This window comes from Saccopteryx bilineata, chromosome 2, assembly GCF_036850765.1.
Source record: "Saccopteryx bilineata isolate mSacBil1 chromosome 2, mSacBil1_pri_phased_curated, whole genome shotgun sequence".
Lineage (NCBI taxonomy): Eukaryota > Metazoa > Chordata > Mammalia > Chiroptera > Emballonuridae > Saccopteryx > Saccopteryx bilineata.
In genome coordinates, this window is record NC_089491.1 from 25,543,631 (window position 1) to 25,559,426 (window position 15,796).

The following is a 15,796-nucleotide window of genomic DNA, read 5'->3' on the forward strand; positions in this document are numbered from 1 at the left end:
ACTTTAAGTCAGGGATCTGCAAACTAAACCAGGCTACCTCTTTGTTTAAATAGTTTTCAGGGATACAGTCTTGCCTACTTGCTTCTGTCTGCTGTTTTTTCCCCAGAGCAACAGCAGGGTTGGGTAGTAGCAATAGAGGTCATGTAGCCTGAAAAGCCTGAACTATTTAGTATTTGGTCCTTTACCAAAAAAGTTTGCCAATCTGTCTTTATGTCATAACAAGAGTTCAAAAATGAGAATGTTCACTCCAATACATTTTTTAAAAAGTCTATTGATTTTAGAGAGAGAGAGAGAGAGAGAGAGAGACATTGACTTGCTGTTCCACTTATTTATGTAGCATGGAGAGAGAACAACAGGAGGTTGTGGGGGTGATAGCAGAAAGTTCTTAACGATTGGTACCTTTATAAGATGCTTTGGGCTGAGTAGAAGTCCCCTGATTCCCACCATTGATTTGAGAGAGAAAGAGAATGGGAGACAGAGTGAGGGGGATGGGGGAACAGAGAGAGAGAGAGAGAGAGAGAGAGAAGCATCAACGCGTTGTTCCACTTAGTTCCATTTTTTTTTTTAGTTGTGCACTCATTGATTGTTTCTCCTCTGTGTCCTGACTGAGGTCGAACCCGTGACTTCTGGTGCGCTGGGATGATGCTTTATCCACTGGGCCACCCTGCCAGGGCCTAAGTCGATGTTTAAAGCTGACTTTCTCTCTCATGGATACTTGAGTGTGTTCTTCAGAGGTTCTCCTGCCGTCCCCTTCTCCTCCTCTTACTAGAGGTCCCATGTCACATTGCTCCCTCTCTTTGGTGTGCCTAGACGTGGGGCTCACAGTAAGCACCATCAGCTCTCCAAACAGATCCTCCTCACAAAAACCTCCCCTCTCCCTCATCTATAATTTCTTGATTCTTTTACAGTTTTGAAGTAGGTCAAAGGGTCCAGAGAGTGAAACGGGGTTTTAGATGTCTCTTATAAATTTTATACATGGTGATCTGTTTCACGTCTTATTTGGTACCAGCCTCTGTTGAAACCTGCCTTTTAACATCCTATTAAACATAGAAGGATATGGTTTTATATTGCTTAAAAAATCCCTACCCATTTTTTTCCAGCCTCTTCAATTTGGACTAAACTATTGTTAGGAACGTGACTGTGAGAAGAGCACAAGATCCTTTAGCGACAGGCTGAGTGATCTTCCACAAGCCTCATCTTTCTCATCCCTGAAATGGGTATAACAACCTCAACCTAGAATACAGCTGGTGTCAGTACATGGCACAGAGCAGGACCTTGGTGTTATTCACCCTTCCTCCTTCCGGATTGTTAAGAAATAAAGTATACATGACCTTGGACAAGTTACTTGACCTGTCTCATAGTCTATAAAATAAAGGGCTGACCCTGAGTATTCTCGAAGGCCCTTTTGGCTAAACAGAGTCTTTTAAAATTCTTCTGTGGCATTTTGTTTCCAAAAGAAAATGCGTTTTCATGTCTTAGTTCCTAACGGTAATTATTCTCACTTGATTGCATGAATGTGGACTACCCTATTGTTAATTTGGTAGAAAGCCCTGTAATTTAAGTTGACATTGGTTTGCTTCCAGGAAAAAAAAAAAAAAATCACTTCATTCAAATAAGCTTAACTCCAGGTCAGAATCTAGGGACAGTGTTATTAAAAATGACCTCTCTCTGGAGGTCATTGCCATATATATATATATTTTTAAAAGACCAAAATAAGGAGAAGATTTTGGAGTTATTAGGACCCAAAGATACAGTGTGAGTGAGCCATGCTTGAAATCCACTTCAAAGTCAAAGATAACCTGGGGGTTTTGTTACCGTGTTATGTACTGTTTCTCCTGTGAGCCAGGCGTTAGGAGTGAGGTTCTGGATAACAGCTGGTGATTGATAGACTGACCCCACTGAGGACGGAGGCCGGGTCCCTCCTGTCATGTACGCCTAGGCTCGACTCCAGTGCCTGCCATGACGTAGGTATTAAGTAAAATTTTGTTGCATACCTAACTGAATCCCGCACTGATACTTTTTCAAAAGTCTGATAAAAAAAAAACTATCTCGGCCCTGACCGGTTGGCTCAGCGGTAGAGCGTCGGCCTGGCATGCGGGGGGCCCAGGTTCGATTCCCGGCCAGGGCACATAGGAGAAGCGCCCATTTGCTTCTCCACCACCCCCCCCCCTTCCTCTCTGTCTCTCTCTTCCCCTCCCACAGCCAAGGCTCCATTGGAGCAAAGATGGCCCGGGTGCTGGGGATGGCTCTTTGGCCTCTGCCCCAGGTGCTAGAATGGCTCTGGTTGCAGCAGAGCGACGCCCCGGAGGGGCAGAGCATCGCCCCCTGGTGGGCAGAGCGTCGCCCCCTGGTGGGCATAGCATCGCCCCTGGTGGGCGTGCCGGGTGGATCCCGGTCGGGCGCATGCGGGAGTCTGTCTGACTGTCTCTTCCCATTTCCAGCTTCAGAAAAATACAAAAAACAAACAAACAAACAAACAAAAAAAACTATCTCATGATCACAAGCTACCGATTGAATTTTGTGTTCTTCATACTTTGAATGGCATACTGTTAGTACTGCGCTGTCCCTCACTGACTTGGAGAGTAGAAGCAGTTTGGGGGTAAGAGGGAAGCTGTGTGGGAAAGAGCTGATTAATGGTGGGGTGAACACAGGAGCAGGCTCCTCTGCCGGGGTGGCCAGTCATGTTCTGCAGACAGCACTACTGCCCACAGGGGGGAGGGAGGCTCTGAGCAGTGGGTGTCACCCCCGCCCCGGGGGAAACTGCACACTTGCAGGTCTGCACACCTGTCGCTGTTACCACGGGGACTTCACTTCCCCTGTGAAAGCTGCAAGCGGGACTGTGTTGCGGTCGCTACTCTTTGGCTTCTAAAGTGACTCTAAGGTGCTTGGTCACAAAATGTTATGGTTCGTTGTCTTCCTTTCCTCACCCTTCCCCGCCCCCGCCCCCACCCCCACCCCACCTGCAGCTTCACAGCACAGCAACTCAGCGGGCGGCAGAGCTGTTGAAATGCCATGCTGATCATGTGGTTCTAAAGGCATTAAAACTTACTGGAGTAGAAGGAAATTTAGAAGGTTTGGCTGAATATGCCTGCAAACTTGCAGAACAGAAAGAACAGCTTGTCGAGGTGAGTAATGGGTGTACTTGTTCAAGAAGTTGTGGTTTAGTGATAACCATACTACCATCAGGGACTATTAAGGCAGATACAGTTTTTGGTTAGCTTACATGAGTGTGTTCTGTCTCTCCTTTGGAATTTTAAAGGTTTATATCTGTTCTGTTCTTAGAACAGTCTGGCTTCTACAGAAAAACAACCAAAATCGCTAGAACCCACAAGTGCATTTCTTAATCCTCTTTCCCTTACTCTGTCAGAGAGATCAGACTTGGAGCAGTGCAATGGAGGAGACACACTGTGTGACCTTGTTTCTGATTGAATCGGTTGGGTCTCAGCAGAGAAGAGAAGGCACACTAAAGATGGTGTAATAAAGGCGCTAAGACAATTTAACTTTGCGGGAGGGGTATACAGCACAATCAAATGTCAAAATAATCTAGAGATATTTTCTCTCAACATATGTACCCTGATTTATCAATGTCACTGCATTAAATTTAATTTAAAAAAAAAGGAAAAAAAACCTCAATTTAAAAGCGAGTTATTTAAACACACAGATATCATTTTAATTATGGACCACTAGATATTATTAATAAATGGATATATTTTTACTCCAAAAAATAAAAAATAAAAAATAAAGGCGCTAGTTACCATTGCGTAGACAGGGTGAGGGGATCAGGGGAGTGCAGGAACTGGGGTTAGTGACAGCGGAGCTGGGGCCGCTCTGAGCCCAAACTGACAGGGGAATGAAAACTGGAAGGGCCTCGAGTCTGCCAGAGAGACACCTGGAGAGATGATTTCAGGACTAGACACAGAGACAGTCCCACGTGACCCTGCAGGGAAAAACATGGGAATGAAGGCCCTTCTCTTCTCATCCCTGCTGGTCTGTTGTTGGGGCTTCCCATTGGCCAAACATAGCTGCAAACCACATAGGTCAGTGCCCAGGACAAAAAGCAGGTTTGAGAAAGAAGAGCTGTGGATATGGAGGGACAAAGAGAAGACATTAAGTACGACTTCTGTGAACCTCTCCTGTTCTTCCCAAATCTCTGTGTGTGATTGGTGCTTAACCTGCCACTTTTGTTATAATTCCAATTATAAATTGATATTCTATGCCTTCTACCTATTGAGAATGTTATATGTCTGGTCTGCTAGTAAAATATATATATATAACTTATAAAAGATATGTCTTAGCCAGCATGCATATAAATGAACAAATATGAACAATCTAACTGTTTTCAGATTACCAATATATCCTGATCACCAAAACTCAAAGACTAGTGGTTGAAGGAACCTTTAGATCAACTGGACTAGCTTCCTGTCCTTTACTTGACTATATCTGAAAACTGCTAGGGAGCATTTTTTTTTTTTTTTTTTTTACAGAGACAGAGAGAGGGATAGATAGGGACAGACAGACAGGAACGGAGAGAGATGAGAAGCATCAATCATTAGTTTTTCGTTGCGACACCTTAGTTGTTCATTGATTGCTTTCTCATATGTGCCTTGACCAGGGTGGGGTTAGGGGCTACAGCAGACTAAGTAACCCCTTGCTCAAGCCAGTGACCTTGGGTCCAAGCTGATGAGCTTAGCTCAAACTTGATGAGCCCGAGCTCAAACTGGCGACCTCGGGATCTCGAACCTGGGTCCTCCGCATCCCAGTCCAATGCTCTATTCACTGCGCCACCGCCTGGTCAGGCAGGAGCATTCTTAAATGACTATAGATACATCTCTTTTTTAAAATAGTTTTTTGATGCTGTTTTGTTTGTAAACCAAATATTATGACTGTAAGCAAACTTGCTAATTATAGGATCCCTGCAGCATATCTTTTTAAAAGATGAAAACAATTTTTTCTCATTTTCTATTTTAAGTCTCAAGGTTTTCGATAATTTCTGCTGAAATAGACTCTCTACTCATTACATTGGTCTTGGCGTAACTCTGTGTTATCTCCAATGAAAGGTGTATTAATTACAGCTTGCGGTGTAAGGAAAGTGGTTTTGTTGACAGAAGGAATGTGTAGCATTTAGCAATTGACCTCATTTAGTCTAGATACCTTGGGCAGGTCACTTCACCGAGCAAAGTATCTTCATCCAAATACCACACATCACATGTGCGGGTACTGCGTGATCCTTTCGGAGATTCCTCCTGGTTCTAATAGCCTGTGACCACCTTGTCCTGATCAGATAGGAAATAAAAACAATATGCGGTACCTTACTTGCTCCTAGAAAATCTGTTGGTAACCAATACAGTGTGAAAATTTCCCATTAATGTAAAAATTATTTTTATAGATTTTAATGGTTTATTATCTCTCTGAATTATAACATGGGACTGTGTCTTGTGAAGGACGAGAATGTGGAGGTTGAACTGTAGAAATGTTTTGTTGCAGACCTGCCGGTTGTTGAGACATGTATCTGGGACGGAACCTCTGGAAATAACCTGTGTGCATGCAGAGGAGACATTTCAGGTGACCGGCCAACAGGTACAATTGACAGCAGATCATTTCTTCTATATTAAGTCTTGTCTGAGTGTTATAACAAATTGTGTGGAGAGAAGATATAAGTGGTTCTGCATAACTACAGGCCAAATCTACCAAGAGAAACCAAGATAAAGGAATTTTTCTTGGGAGTGTGCCGAACAAAGTTGGCATGCCACTGGGTTATCTGTTCATCTTCCAGACTGAAGATTGGCCCATTAAATTGATGTCCTAGTTTATGTTTATTTTAATGAAGCTGTTTACAATGTGAGTTGTAACATGTTTGAAAAGTAAGCTATCATTATGTAATAGGCCATAAGAATATTCATGTGTTTTGACCCACTAATTCTGAAGGACATGAGATTAAAAGCAACAACAATAAAAACAAAATGATATTTGTTACATTTCTTAAAATAAGATTCCATTGGAAGCAAAATTGCTATCTTTTTTTTTTTCTTAGTGAGAGAGACAAAGAGAGAGACAGACACAGAGGAAGGGAGAGAGATGAGAAGCATCAACTTGTAGTTGTGTGCTTTTTTTTTAGTTGTTAATTGTTGCTTCTCATATGTACCTTGACCAGGGGGGCTTAAGTTGAGCCAGTGACCCCTTGCTTAAGCCAGTGACCTTTGGGCTCAAGCCAGTGACCATGGGATTGTGTCTATGATCTCACACTCAAGCCGGCGACCCTGCGCTCAAGCCAGTGACCCCACACTCAAGCCAGTGACCCCGCACTCAAGCCGGCGACCCTGTGCTCAAGCCAGTGACCCTGCACTCAAGCCAGTGACCCCACACTCAAGCCAGTGACCCCGCACTCAAGCCGGCGACCCTGTGCTCAAGCCAGTGACCCCGCACTCAAGCTGCTGAGCCCATGCTTAGGCCACATGAGCCTGTGCTCAATCCGGTGACCTTGGGGTTTTGAACCTGGGACCTCAGCCTCCCAGGTCAATGTTCTGTCCACTGTGTCACCACTGGTCAGGCAAAGTTGCTATCTTAAGTTAGGTAAAAAATATGACTTAGAATAATAATGACAACTAGAATTAGCAACATTGAAAAGTGTTTTGTTAAAATGTTAGATGATAAGAGCAGAAGACCATAATTGCTATTAAATAAAATGTTCAGACATGTAAGAAAATGATGATAAGAATATGTAGAGATGAAAGTTATTTTATTTGAGAGAATTGTGAGTTATTTTTTCTGAATTTTCTATAATAATTTGCAAAGCCTTTTAGAAGCGGCTCTCATGGAGGCAGCTAGCGTGAGGCTGGGGAGTGTTGAGCCTCGCATTGTGGCCTGCGCTGCCCAGACTAGCCAACAATACCGTCAGGTTGGCTAAAGGTGATCCCAAGAAACCAAAGGGCAAGATGTCTGCTTACATCTTCTTTGTGCAGACATGCAGGGAGGAACATAAGAAAAAAAACCCAGAGGTTCCTGTCAATTTTTTTTTAAAATTTTATTTATTTAATTATTTTTTACAGAGACAGAGAGTGAGTCAGAGAGAGGGATAGACAGGGACATACAGACAGGAACGGAGAGAGATAAGAAGCATCAATCATTAGTTTTTTGTTGCGCGTTGCAACACCTTAGTTGTTCATTGATTGCTTTCTCATACGTGCCTTGACTGCGGGCCTTCAGCAGACCGAGTAACCCCTTGCTGGAGCCAGCGACCTTGGGTTCAAGCTGGTGAGCTTTGCTCAAACCAGATGAGCCCGCGGTCAAGCTGGCGACCTGGGGGTCTCGAACCTGGGTCCTCTACATCCCAGTCCGACGCTCTATCCACTGTGCCACTGCTTGGTCAGGCGGTTCCTGTCAATTTTGCAGAATTTTCTAAGAAGTGCTCTGAGAGGTGGAAGACAATGTCGGGGAAAGAGAAATCTAAATTTGATGAGATGGCAAGGGCATCTAAAGTACGCTATGATCAGGAAATGAAGGATTATAGACCAGCTAAGGGAGTCAAGAAGAAGAAGGACCCTAATGCTCCCAAAAGGCCACCGTCTGGATTCTTCCTGTTCTATTCAGAATTCCGCCTCAAGATCAAATCCACAAACCCTGGCATCTCTATTGGAGATGTGGCAAAGAAGCTGGGTGAGATGTGGAATAACTTTAGTGACAATGAGAAGCAGCCTTACAACAATAAGGCTGCAAAGCTGAAGGAGGAGTTTAAGAAGGATGTTGCTGACTATAAGTCTAAAGGAAAATTTGATGGCGCAAAGGGTCCTGCTAAAGTTGCCCAGAAAAAGTTGGAAGAGGAAGATGAAGACGAGGAGGAAGAAGAAGAGGAAGATGAATAAAAAAACTCTTTATCTGTCTCCTTATGAATACCTTAGCGTAGGGGAACGCTGTAATTGACAACAGCTCGTAAGAGGTGTCTGTTGCCCTCATTAGGATTAATCACACAGTTGGATCATGATCATATACATAGTCTTTCAAAGTGCTCTAGAAATTGTCAGTGGTTCCCATGAAGTGGCCATGGGTGTCTGGAGCACCCTGAAACTGTATCAAAGTTGTACATAGTTCCAAACATTTTTAAAATGAAAAAGCTCTCGTGTTCTCCTCACTCTGTGCACTTTGCTTTGGTGTGACAAGGAATTTAAAAGATGTTTCTGCCAGTTTCTTTAATCGGTAAGGTGATATCTATATGGTTATTGTCTAGAAATCCTGAATTTATCAACTGTACATATCTATAGTTTGTAACAAGAACAAAACAACCAAGGCAAGCTCTTGATGCTCTCGGCTTGGCGTTGAGAATGCGGGGAAGGTGCCTTTTGGAGGGGCTGTAGCTCAGGGCGTTCGCTGTGAGGCTGGCCCTGTGGACACTGCAGTGGGCCTCCATTTAGCTGCAGGTTGTCTTGTTTTTGTAGATAGTGACATAGCATTTTGCCATTCTTAGCTGTGGAAGGAGGGGGGGATCAGCTGGCATGAGAAGTGTTTGAATTTTAGTTAAGTACTGTAGTTTTTACCTGTTTGTTGTAAAACAAACCAGAACTCTTCATTGTCGGCAAAAAAGAGCCACTGCATCGATGACAGTTCAGGAACCTTCTGTACTAAACACAGTTTGCAACATTTTGTTCTTTTTTTTGTATGTTGAGTATGCCGAAATGTTTTTGAAGTTAAATGTATTACATTAAAAAAATTTTTTTTTCGGCCCTGGCCGGTTGGCTCAGTGGTAGAGCGTCGGCCTGGCGTGTGGAAGTCCTGGGTTCGATTCCCAGCCAGGGCACACAGGAGAAGCGCCCATCTGCTTCTCCACCCCTCCCCCTCTCCTTCCTCTCTGTCTCTCTCTTCCCCTCCTGCAGCCAAGGCTCCATTGGAGCAAAGATGGCCCGGGCGCTGGGGATGGCTCCTCGGCCTCTGACCCAGGCGCTAGAGTAGCTCTGGTCGCAACAGAGCGTCACCCCCGGAGGGACAGAGCGTCGCCCCCTGGTGGGCATGCCGGGTGGATCCTGGTCGGGCGCATGTGGGAGTCTGTCTGACTGTCTCTCCCCGTTTCCGGCTTCAGAAAAATACAGAAAAAAAAAAATTTTTTTTTCAAAGCCTTTTAAAAATTAACATCCCATTTCATACTATCCTTTTCAAATCAATCTAAGGGAACAAGTGAGGGACAGAACTTCCTTTTTAATCCCCAAAGTACAATTTACCAGGTGTTCTTGTTTCATTTATCAGGGTCAGCCAAAAGGACTTACTTTTAATCACAGGGTTGGAAAATAGATGTCAAGCCCCTGAATTTCCAGTTAGAAAGTGACAGTGACTTAGAGACAGTGGGGCACGTGCTCTCCCACGGACCGTGTTGGATGTTGGAGGGATGATTATATGCTCTCCTCTAGAGAGCAGTGTCAGGCTTATCATGGAAGCAGGAACTACATCGTTGTAGTATATGGGTTTTTGACTGTGTGGAGGTCAGCATCCTCACCCCTGTATTATTCAAGGGTCAACTGTAGATGAGTGACTCTCGCCAGTGAACATCTGCTGGACGTGTTATTAGAACCAGAGGATCTCTGTTTATGGGGAGGAAACAAGGCTTCAGTATTTGCTTGGCCTGTAGGGAGTCATCCTACTTGCCTCGGCTCTCATGGATTTCAGTGGAACTAAAGGGTCTCACTCTCCTGCCATTGGTGACCAGCTCTCTGTTTACTCTTTTTTTTTTTTTTTTTTTTTTGTATTTTTCTGAAGTTGGAAATGGGGAGGCAGTCAGACTACTGCATGCGCCCGACCGGGATCCACCCGGCATGCCCACCAGGGGGCGATGCTCTGCCCATCTGGGGCATTGCTCTATTGCAACCAGAGCCATTCTAGCTCCTGAGGCAGAGGCCATAGAGCCATCCTCAGTGCCTGGGCCAACTTTGCTCCAATGGAGCCTTGGCTGCAGGAGAGGAAGAGAGAGACAGAGAAGAAGGAGGGGGGGAGTGGTGGAGAAGCAGATGGGCGCTTCTCCTGTGTGCCCTGGCCGGGAATCGAACCCGGGACTTCTGCATGCCAGGCCGACACTCTACCACTTAGCTAACCGGCCAGGGCCTCTGTTTACTCTTTTTTACTGTAGCAATGATATTAGGAAAAGCAAGATTTTTCTCCCCCATGATGATGACAGAGCCTGTCGTCAACTTATCTATAACTTGAGAGCTTTTTCTGTTCCTGTCTCCTCTGTTTTTACCCAGTCTTTGCCATCTGTCTCACAAAGTCATCATTTAAGGAAACAGAGCATGCCTCTGGGATAACTTCTGTTTACTTCTGGATATCTGCTTTGTCAAGGTCATTTTATTTCTTTTAAATGTTAGATTCCATCCAGGGCGCAGGATAAACGGTGGGGCAGTTTGCTCACTGTCCGACGGCTGCTGGTGGGAGGGCAGCCGTGCTGCAACCCAGCCTGTAGTCGGCTGGCAAGCCATGTGTCCATCTTTCCTGAAGATGCCACCGGCTTGTCCGGCCCTGTGCCTGCGGTTCTGTGCCCACCCAGCAGGAGCACCTAGGTCTAGTTTTCTCGAGGGTAGCATAACTCTGGTTGTATCAGTCACTCCAGTGACTTCCTGTCTCACTCAGAGTCAAGTCCTGTCCTTACTGTGAATGTGTCTCTATCACACGGCCTCTGGTGACCTTCCCATTTTTAATGTCAGCCTGGTCACACTGGCCTACTAGCTGTTCCTGTGCTTATATGCCATCTTCTCTCTGATCACATAAGTTAATGTCCTACAATCTTTGGATACCTGCCATCCTCCTTACCCTTTATTTTTATACATACCGTTTATTGTCTTCTGAAGTATCTTATAGTTTACTTATATGCTGTTGTCTCTCCACATCATGATGTGAGCCCCATGAAGACAGGGACGTTTATCTCTGTCGCTCACAGCTGTTCCCCCGCACCTGGAACATGGGTCAGTACCTGGCACATAATGGGCAAATGAAGAGCCATATCTGTAAGTCCTCCCTTAATGTGGTTGATAGGCTCTGTGCCTTTAAGCAAAACAAAATTATATATAACAAAACCAATTTTACTGCAGGCTAATTGATATAAACATGAGTTAAGTTTGTATGGCATCTCATCACCATTATAAGGCAATGACGTTGAATGGAATAACTGAATTCGAAGACCTGCTGTGCTAGTTACTTGGTATCTCTGAGTCTCAGTTTTCTCCAGCTATAAAGTGGGAATAATGCTTATTTGGGAAGAGTAGTATTTTGTTTGGATGTTTTTGAGAATTAATATTAATGTGTATCAAGCACCTAACACAGTATCTCAAGAATATGTCTACAGGCCGGTTGGCTCAGCAGTAGAGCGTCGGCCTGGCATGTAGAAGTCCCGGGTTTGATTCCTGGCCAGGGCACACAGGAGAAGCACCCATCTGCTTCTCCACCCCTCCCCCTCTCCTTCTTCTCTGTCTCTCTCTTCCCCTCCCGCAGCCAAGGCTCCATTGCAGCAAAGTTGGCCCAGGTGCTGAGGACGGCTCCATGGCCTCAGCCTCAGGTGCTAGAATGGCTCCAGCTGCAATATAGCAATGGTCCAGATGGGCAGAGCATTACCCCCTGGTGGGCGTGCCTGGTGGATCCCAGTCGGGCACTTGCAGGAGTCTGTCTGACTGCCTCCTGGCTTCTAATTTCAGAAAAATAAAAAAATAAAAAAATAAAGAATATGTCTACAGTATACTCATAGGTGTGTGCCTAGGTTGCTGCTGCTGTCATTACCACCACAACTACCTGCCCTCCACTGTATCTAGTGACAACTTCTGGCACCACCACTACTGAAGCAATACTACTATACCCCATGCCTGCCAACAGCACCAGTGCTGCTGTGGCTGCTGTTACTACTAGTACTGCTCCCACCACCATCACTGCCTCTAACTGCCATTACTGCTGCTACCACAAGCGCCTCCCTACGGCTGTCACAACATGGTTACTCTGCTCCTCTCTCTCCTGCTACATTGTAGAGTACGCTCTTTGTTGTCTGAGCATAGCTTTGAACTATGCTACAGAATCAACTTTGTTGAAACAAAGTGTTTCTTGAATCAAGATAATTGCTCCCTAAATAATGGTTTGTGTGGAATAACACATCCTCTTTGTCTGTAGATAAGATGAAAACAAACAGTAAGTTTTGTTCTACCCTGTATCCCCACATTGTCCAGCATGAGGCTTATATATGGATATTACTTCATGGTGGTTCATTGAGTTGAATCGGACAGTACAGACTTAAGTTTGGTCTCCAGTGGGATTCTAAGATCAAAGGTTTTGAAACTCACTCCTGTTTATATTGTGTTTCTTTAGATAATTTCTGCTGCTGAGACATTGACATTGCATCCATCTAGTAAAATTGCTAAAGAAAACCTTGATGTATTCTGTGAAGCTTGGGAATCCCAAATTAGTGATATGTCAACATTGCTAAGAGAAATCAATGATGTGTTTGAAGGAAGACGAGGTGAGGAACTGTCCACATATTGAAATATATTATTATTTTAATGTAACTCTATTAGTTTTTTATTTAAATTTCAAACTTCAGGTGCAAAATGAATTATTTTGTCATAACCCAACTGCATTATTTTTATAGTAAAATACCTTCCCCAAAAATTATAAAAATAATATTTGTCCTTTACTTAGTATCTAAGCAGTAAAGTTTGTTGTATAACACTATAGTAGATTTCTTTGAGTTAATATTAACATTCTAGTTTTCCTGTTGAAATTGCCATTTTATATTCTATTTTTTAGTTTTAGTACAAATTTCTTCTGCAGCACAGTAATTATCTGATTTTATTCTACCAATTTCATAATGAAATGAATGTAGTTATTTCATTTTTGAATTGCTTTCCTTCCACTCGGATGGAATCATTTTTCTTGCTGACTACATAATCCTGGAATATTTCCTGTGGTGGGTAAGTCCACTATTTATACAACATGTAGAATAGCACTGTACCATGTGCAGGAAGGCATCATTTTAACTTTTTATTTTAACCTCAACTGGGTGTTTTGTTTATTTCCCATTGTACTGTGTGTGCTGTTATTTATGTTTGTGTTTTTATATGTTTTTCCCTTCAGATGGCTTCTGTCAATGTCAAGCATGCTTAGTTTTTAAGATAAAATGGTATTTAAAGTCACAGTAACATCAAATTACATATTTTACTGAATATAAACATTTAAACATTTCATATTTTTAAAAATATTTATATAGAATAATTGCTGGTATGCTTAAAAATCAGGGAATAGTAGACTTTGTAGCTACAACGTAATTTGTAAAGTATAATAAAAATTTACTATATTCTACATTTAAAGATTTCTGTGATAGCTAGTCTCAGTGGCCTATCCTTTTGATGCTCTGATAAAGGAGTTACAGTTATGTGGGTGTGTATGCGAGGCAAGTTCCATATATTAAAAGTAAAGTGATGTAACTGATCCACATTTACAGCAGAGTGATCACTGAGCCATCTTGACCTATTCAGGAAGGGGAAGGAGTGGCCCCCCAGCCTTTCTCAGCACAGCATCCACTCCGCATAGACAAAAGCTGAAACAGCAAAACTCATCCACTTATTTTGGGATTACATGGTCACCGCGGTTTCTTTCCCTTTCAAGCTGGATATTTGTAAATGGATATTTCTTAGGTTATCTAACCTAAAGAAGAGGTTATCTATCTTCTTAGGATAGATAACCTATTCTAAGGATTACCTTAACCTCCTTAGGGCTGAACTCCTCTTTTGGAGGGAAAAACCCGGCTGCATTCAGTCCATGGGACACCCACTGTTTAGCTGGTAAGGGCATCCAAAGACATCATTATGTGGCGTGAATTGAGATAGAGTTGGTGAATTTCTTATACTGCTTTTCTTTATCTCTGCTTTTTATCATGAAGAGTATGAGAAGAGCTTGTTCCATAAAGAAGTCCAACTCTGAATTAGTCATTATTGATTGGGGTGCATCCAGTGTCACAGTGTTGCTCTTTCTGTTCTGTGTGGTAGTGACAAAGCTGCCTGTTACCTTGCACTTGTACACTGCTTGACCACGCAAAGGACAGAATGTATTCTTCCGGTTCCGACTTCTCTCTGCTACTTTTTTTTTAAGACTTTATTTATTTATTTATTTATTTATTTATTTATTTATTTATTTTTCATTTTTCCAAAGCTGGAAACAGGGAGGCAGTCAGATAGACTCCCGCATGTGCCCGACCAGGATCCACCTGGCATGCCCACCAGGGGGCGATGTTCTGCCCTTCTGGGGCGTCACTCTGTTGCATCCAGAGCCATTCTAGCGCCTGAGGCAGAGGCCACAGAGCCATCCCCAGTGCCCGGGCCATCTTTGCTCCAATGGAGCCTCGGCTGTGGGAGAGGAAGAGAGAGACAGAGAGGAAGGAGAGGGGGAGGGGTGGAGAAGCAGATGGGCGCTTTTCCTGTGTGCCCTGGCTGGGAATCGAACCTGGGACTCCTGCACGCCAGGCCGACGCTCTACCGCTGAGCCAACCGGCCAGGGCAGACTTTATTGATTTTAGAGAGAGGAGAGAGAGAGAAAAGGTGGGGGGAGAAACAGGAAGCATCAACTCATAGTCATAGTTGCTTCTCATATGTGCCTTGACCAGGCAAGCCCAGGGTTTCGAATCAGTGACTTCAGCATTCCAGAGCAATGCTTTATCCACTGCATCACCACAGGTTAGGCTCTCTGCTATTGTTATAACTTATGTTATCACTATTGAAAATCCTTGGCTGTATTCTGCAACCTCAATTCTGCTCTGCATACCTTGACTCTCAAAACTGGGAAAATTATCAGATATGTTTTCAAGTATCATTTAACCCAGTGGTAGTCAACCTGGTCCCTACTGCCGACTAGTGGGTGTTCCAGCTTTCATGGTGGGCGGTAGTGGAGGAACCAAAGTATAAATAAAAAGATTGATTTAACTATAGTAAGTTGTTTTATAAAGATTTATTCTGCCAAATCTAGCGAAAATCCGACATAAAGTATTTGCTAAGTAATTATTATTATATGCTTTAACTTGCTGTAACTCTGCTTTATACATTTTATAAAGTAAAGTTACTTCCCTACTTTATAAATCACCATTACTGTGGAACTGGTGGACAGTTAGAAAATTTTACTACTAACAGAGATACAAAAGTGGGCGGTAGGGATAAAAAGGTTGACTACCCCTGATTTAACCAACCGATTAAGTGGCAAACAACAAGTTAAGCAATGAGAAAGAGCCTTTAGTGTTCTGGTACTTGAAGTCAGTCTGGCAGCTGGTCATTATCTTCTTTACTTGAGACACTCAAATTTCACAATAGGACCTCCTGGGATTGTTTTTAAGAACTGAAAAACCAGTGTTTGTTTTCTTTCCCTTTTGTCTTTCTGCCCAAACCTCCCAGGGAGGGCTTGGTCTTCATATGAAAAGGGACTAGATAAAAAAGACTTCACTTTCCCTTAGTGATGAGTTTATATCAGCTTTTAGAACTTGAGGTTATTTTAGACAAACAAAAGTCAAAAAGAAACCTTCTCTCATCATTTTCAGATTCTATCCCCCCTTAAAGGAAGCTGATTATCCTTTGTTATTTTGGTCCATCTTAGAGTTCAGATGACTAAGCCCCAGCTTTGAAGGATGTGTGTGGTAGCCCAGTTTCATGGCTCTGCGTGTAATTTATCACTTGGCAGGTTGGATGCATGGGGTGCTGGTCACTGAAATGGAGGATACAGGAAGAGGAACATACTTGTGGATAAATACAGGCTTATCTGGGGAATGCATGAATCTAGAGCAAGGGAGTGATCCTTCTAAACAAGA

At 43.4% G+C, this 15,796-nt stretch overlaps 2 protein-coding genes across 2 annotated transcripts in view; both read left to right on the plus strand.

Annotated features, from left to right (window-relative positions):
• Nucleotides 1–15,796, plus strand: part of CTNNAL1 (catenin alpha like 1) — a 76,094-nt gene that overhangs the window by 36,044 nt on the left and 24,254 nt on the right. The window contains exons 9-11 of the mRNA XM_066256578.1: nucleotides 2,967–3,125; nucleotides 5,485–5,577; nucleotides 12,319–12,469. Of these exons, the coding sequence (XP_066112675.1) occupies nucleotides 2,967–3,125; nucleotides 5,485–5,577; nucleotides 12,319–12,469 (403 nt within the window). The remainder of the gene's footprint in view (nucleotides 1–2,966; nucleotides 3,126–5,484; nucleotides 5,578–12,318; nucleotides 12,470–15,796) is intronic.
• On the plus strand, nucleotides 6,897–7,859 carry LOC136322775 (high mobility group protein B3-like). Its single transcript, XM_066254677.1, has 2 exons — nucleotides 6,897–6,995; nucleotides 7,368–7,859. The coding sequence occupies exons 1-2, from the start codon at nucleotides 6,933–6,935 to the stop codon at nucleotides 7,857–7,859; spliced, it is 555 nt and encodes a 184-aa protein (XP_066110774.1). The 5' UTR covers nucleotides 6,897–6,932.

What these genes read in the sequence shown, in the direction of transcription:
- LOC136322775 (XM_066254677.1), top strand. Translation starts at nt 6,933, where the DNA reads ATGTCTGCTTACATCTTCTTTGTGCAGACATGCAGGGAGGAACATAAG. An exon ending in ATAAGAAAAAAAACCCAGAG is followed by an intron (nt 6,996 to 7,367) that starts GTTCCTGTCAAT and finishes CTGCTTGGTCAG; the next exon opens with GCGGTTCCTGTCAATTTTGC.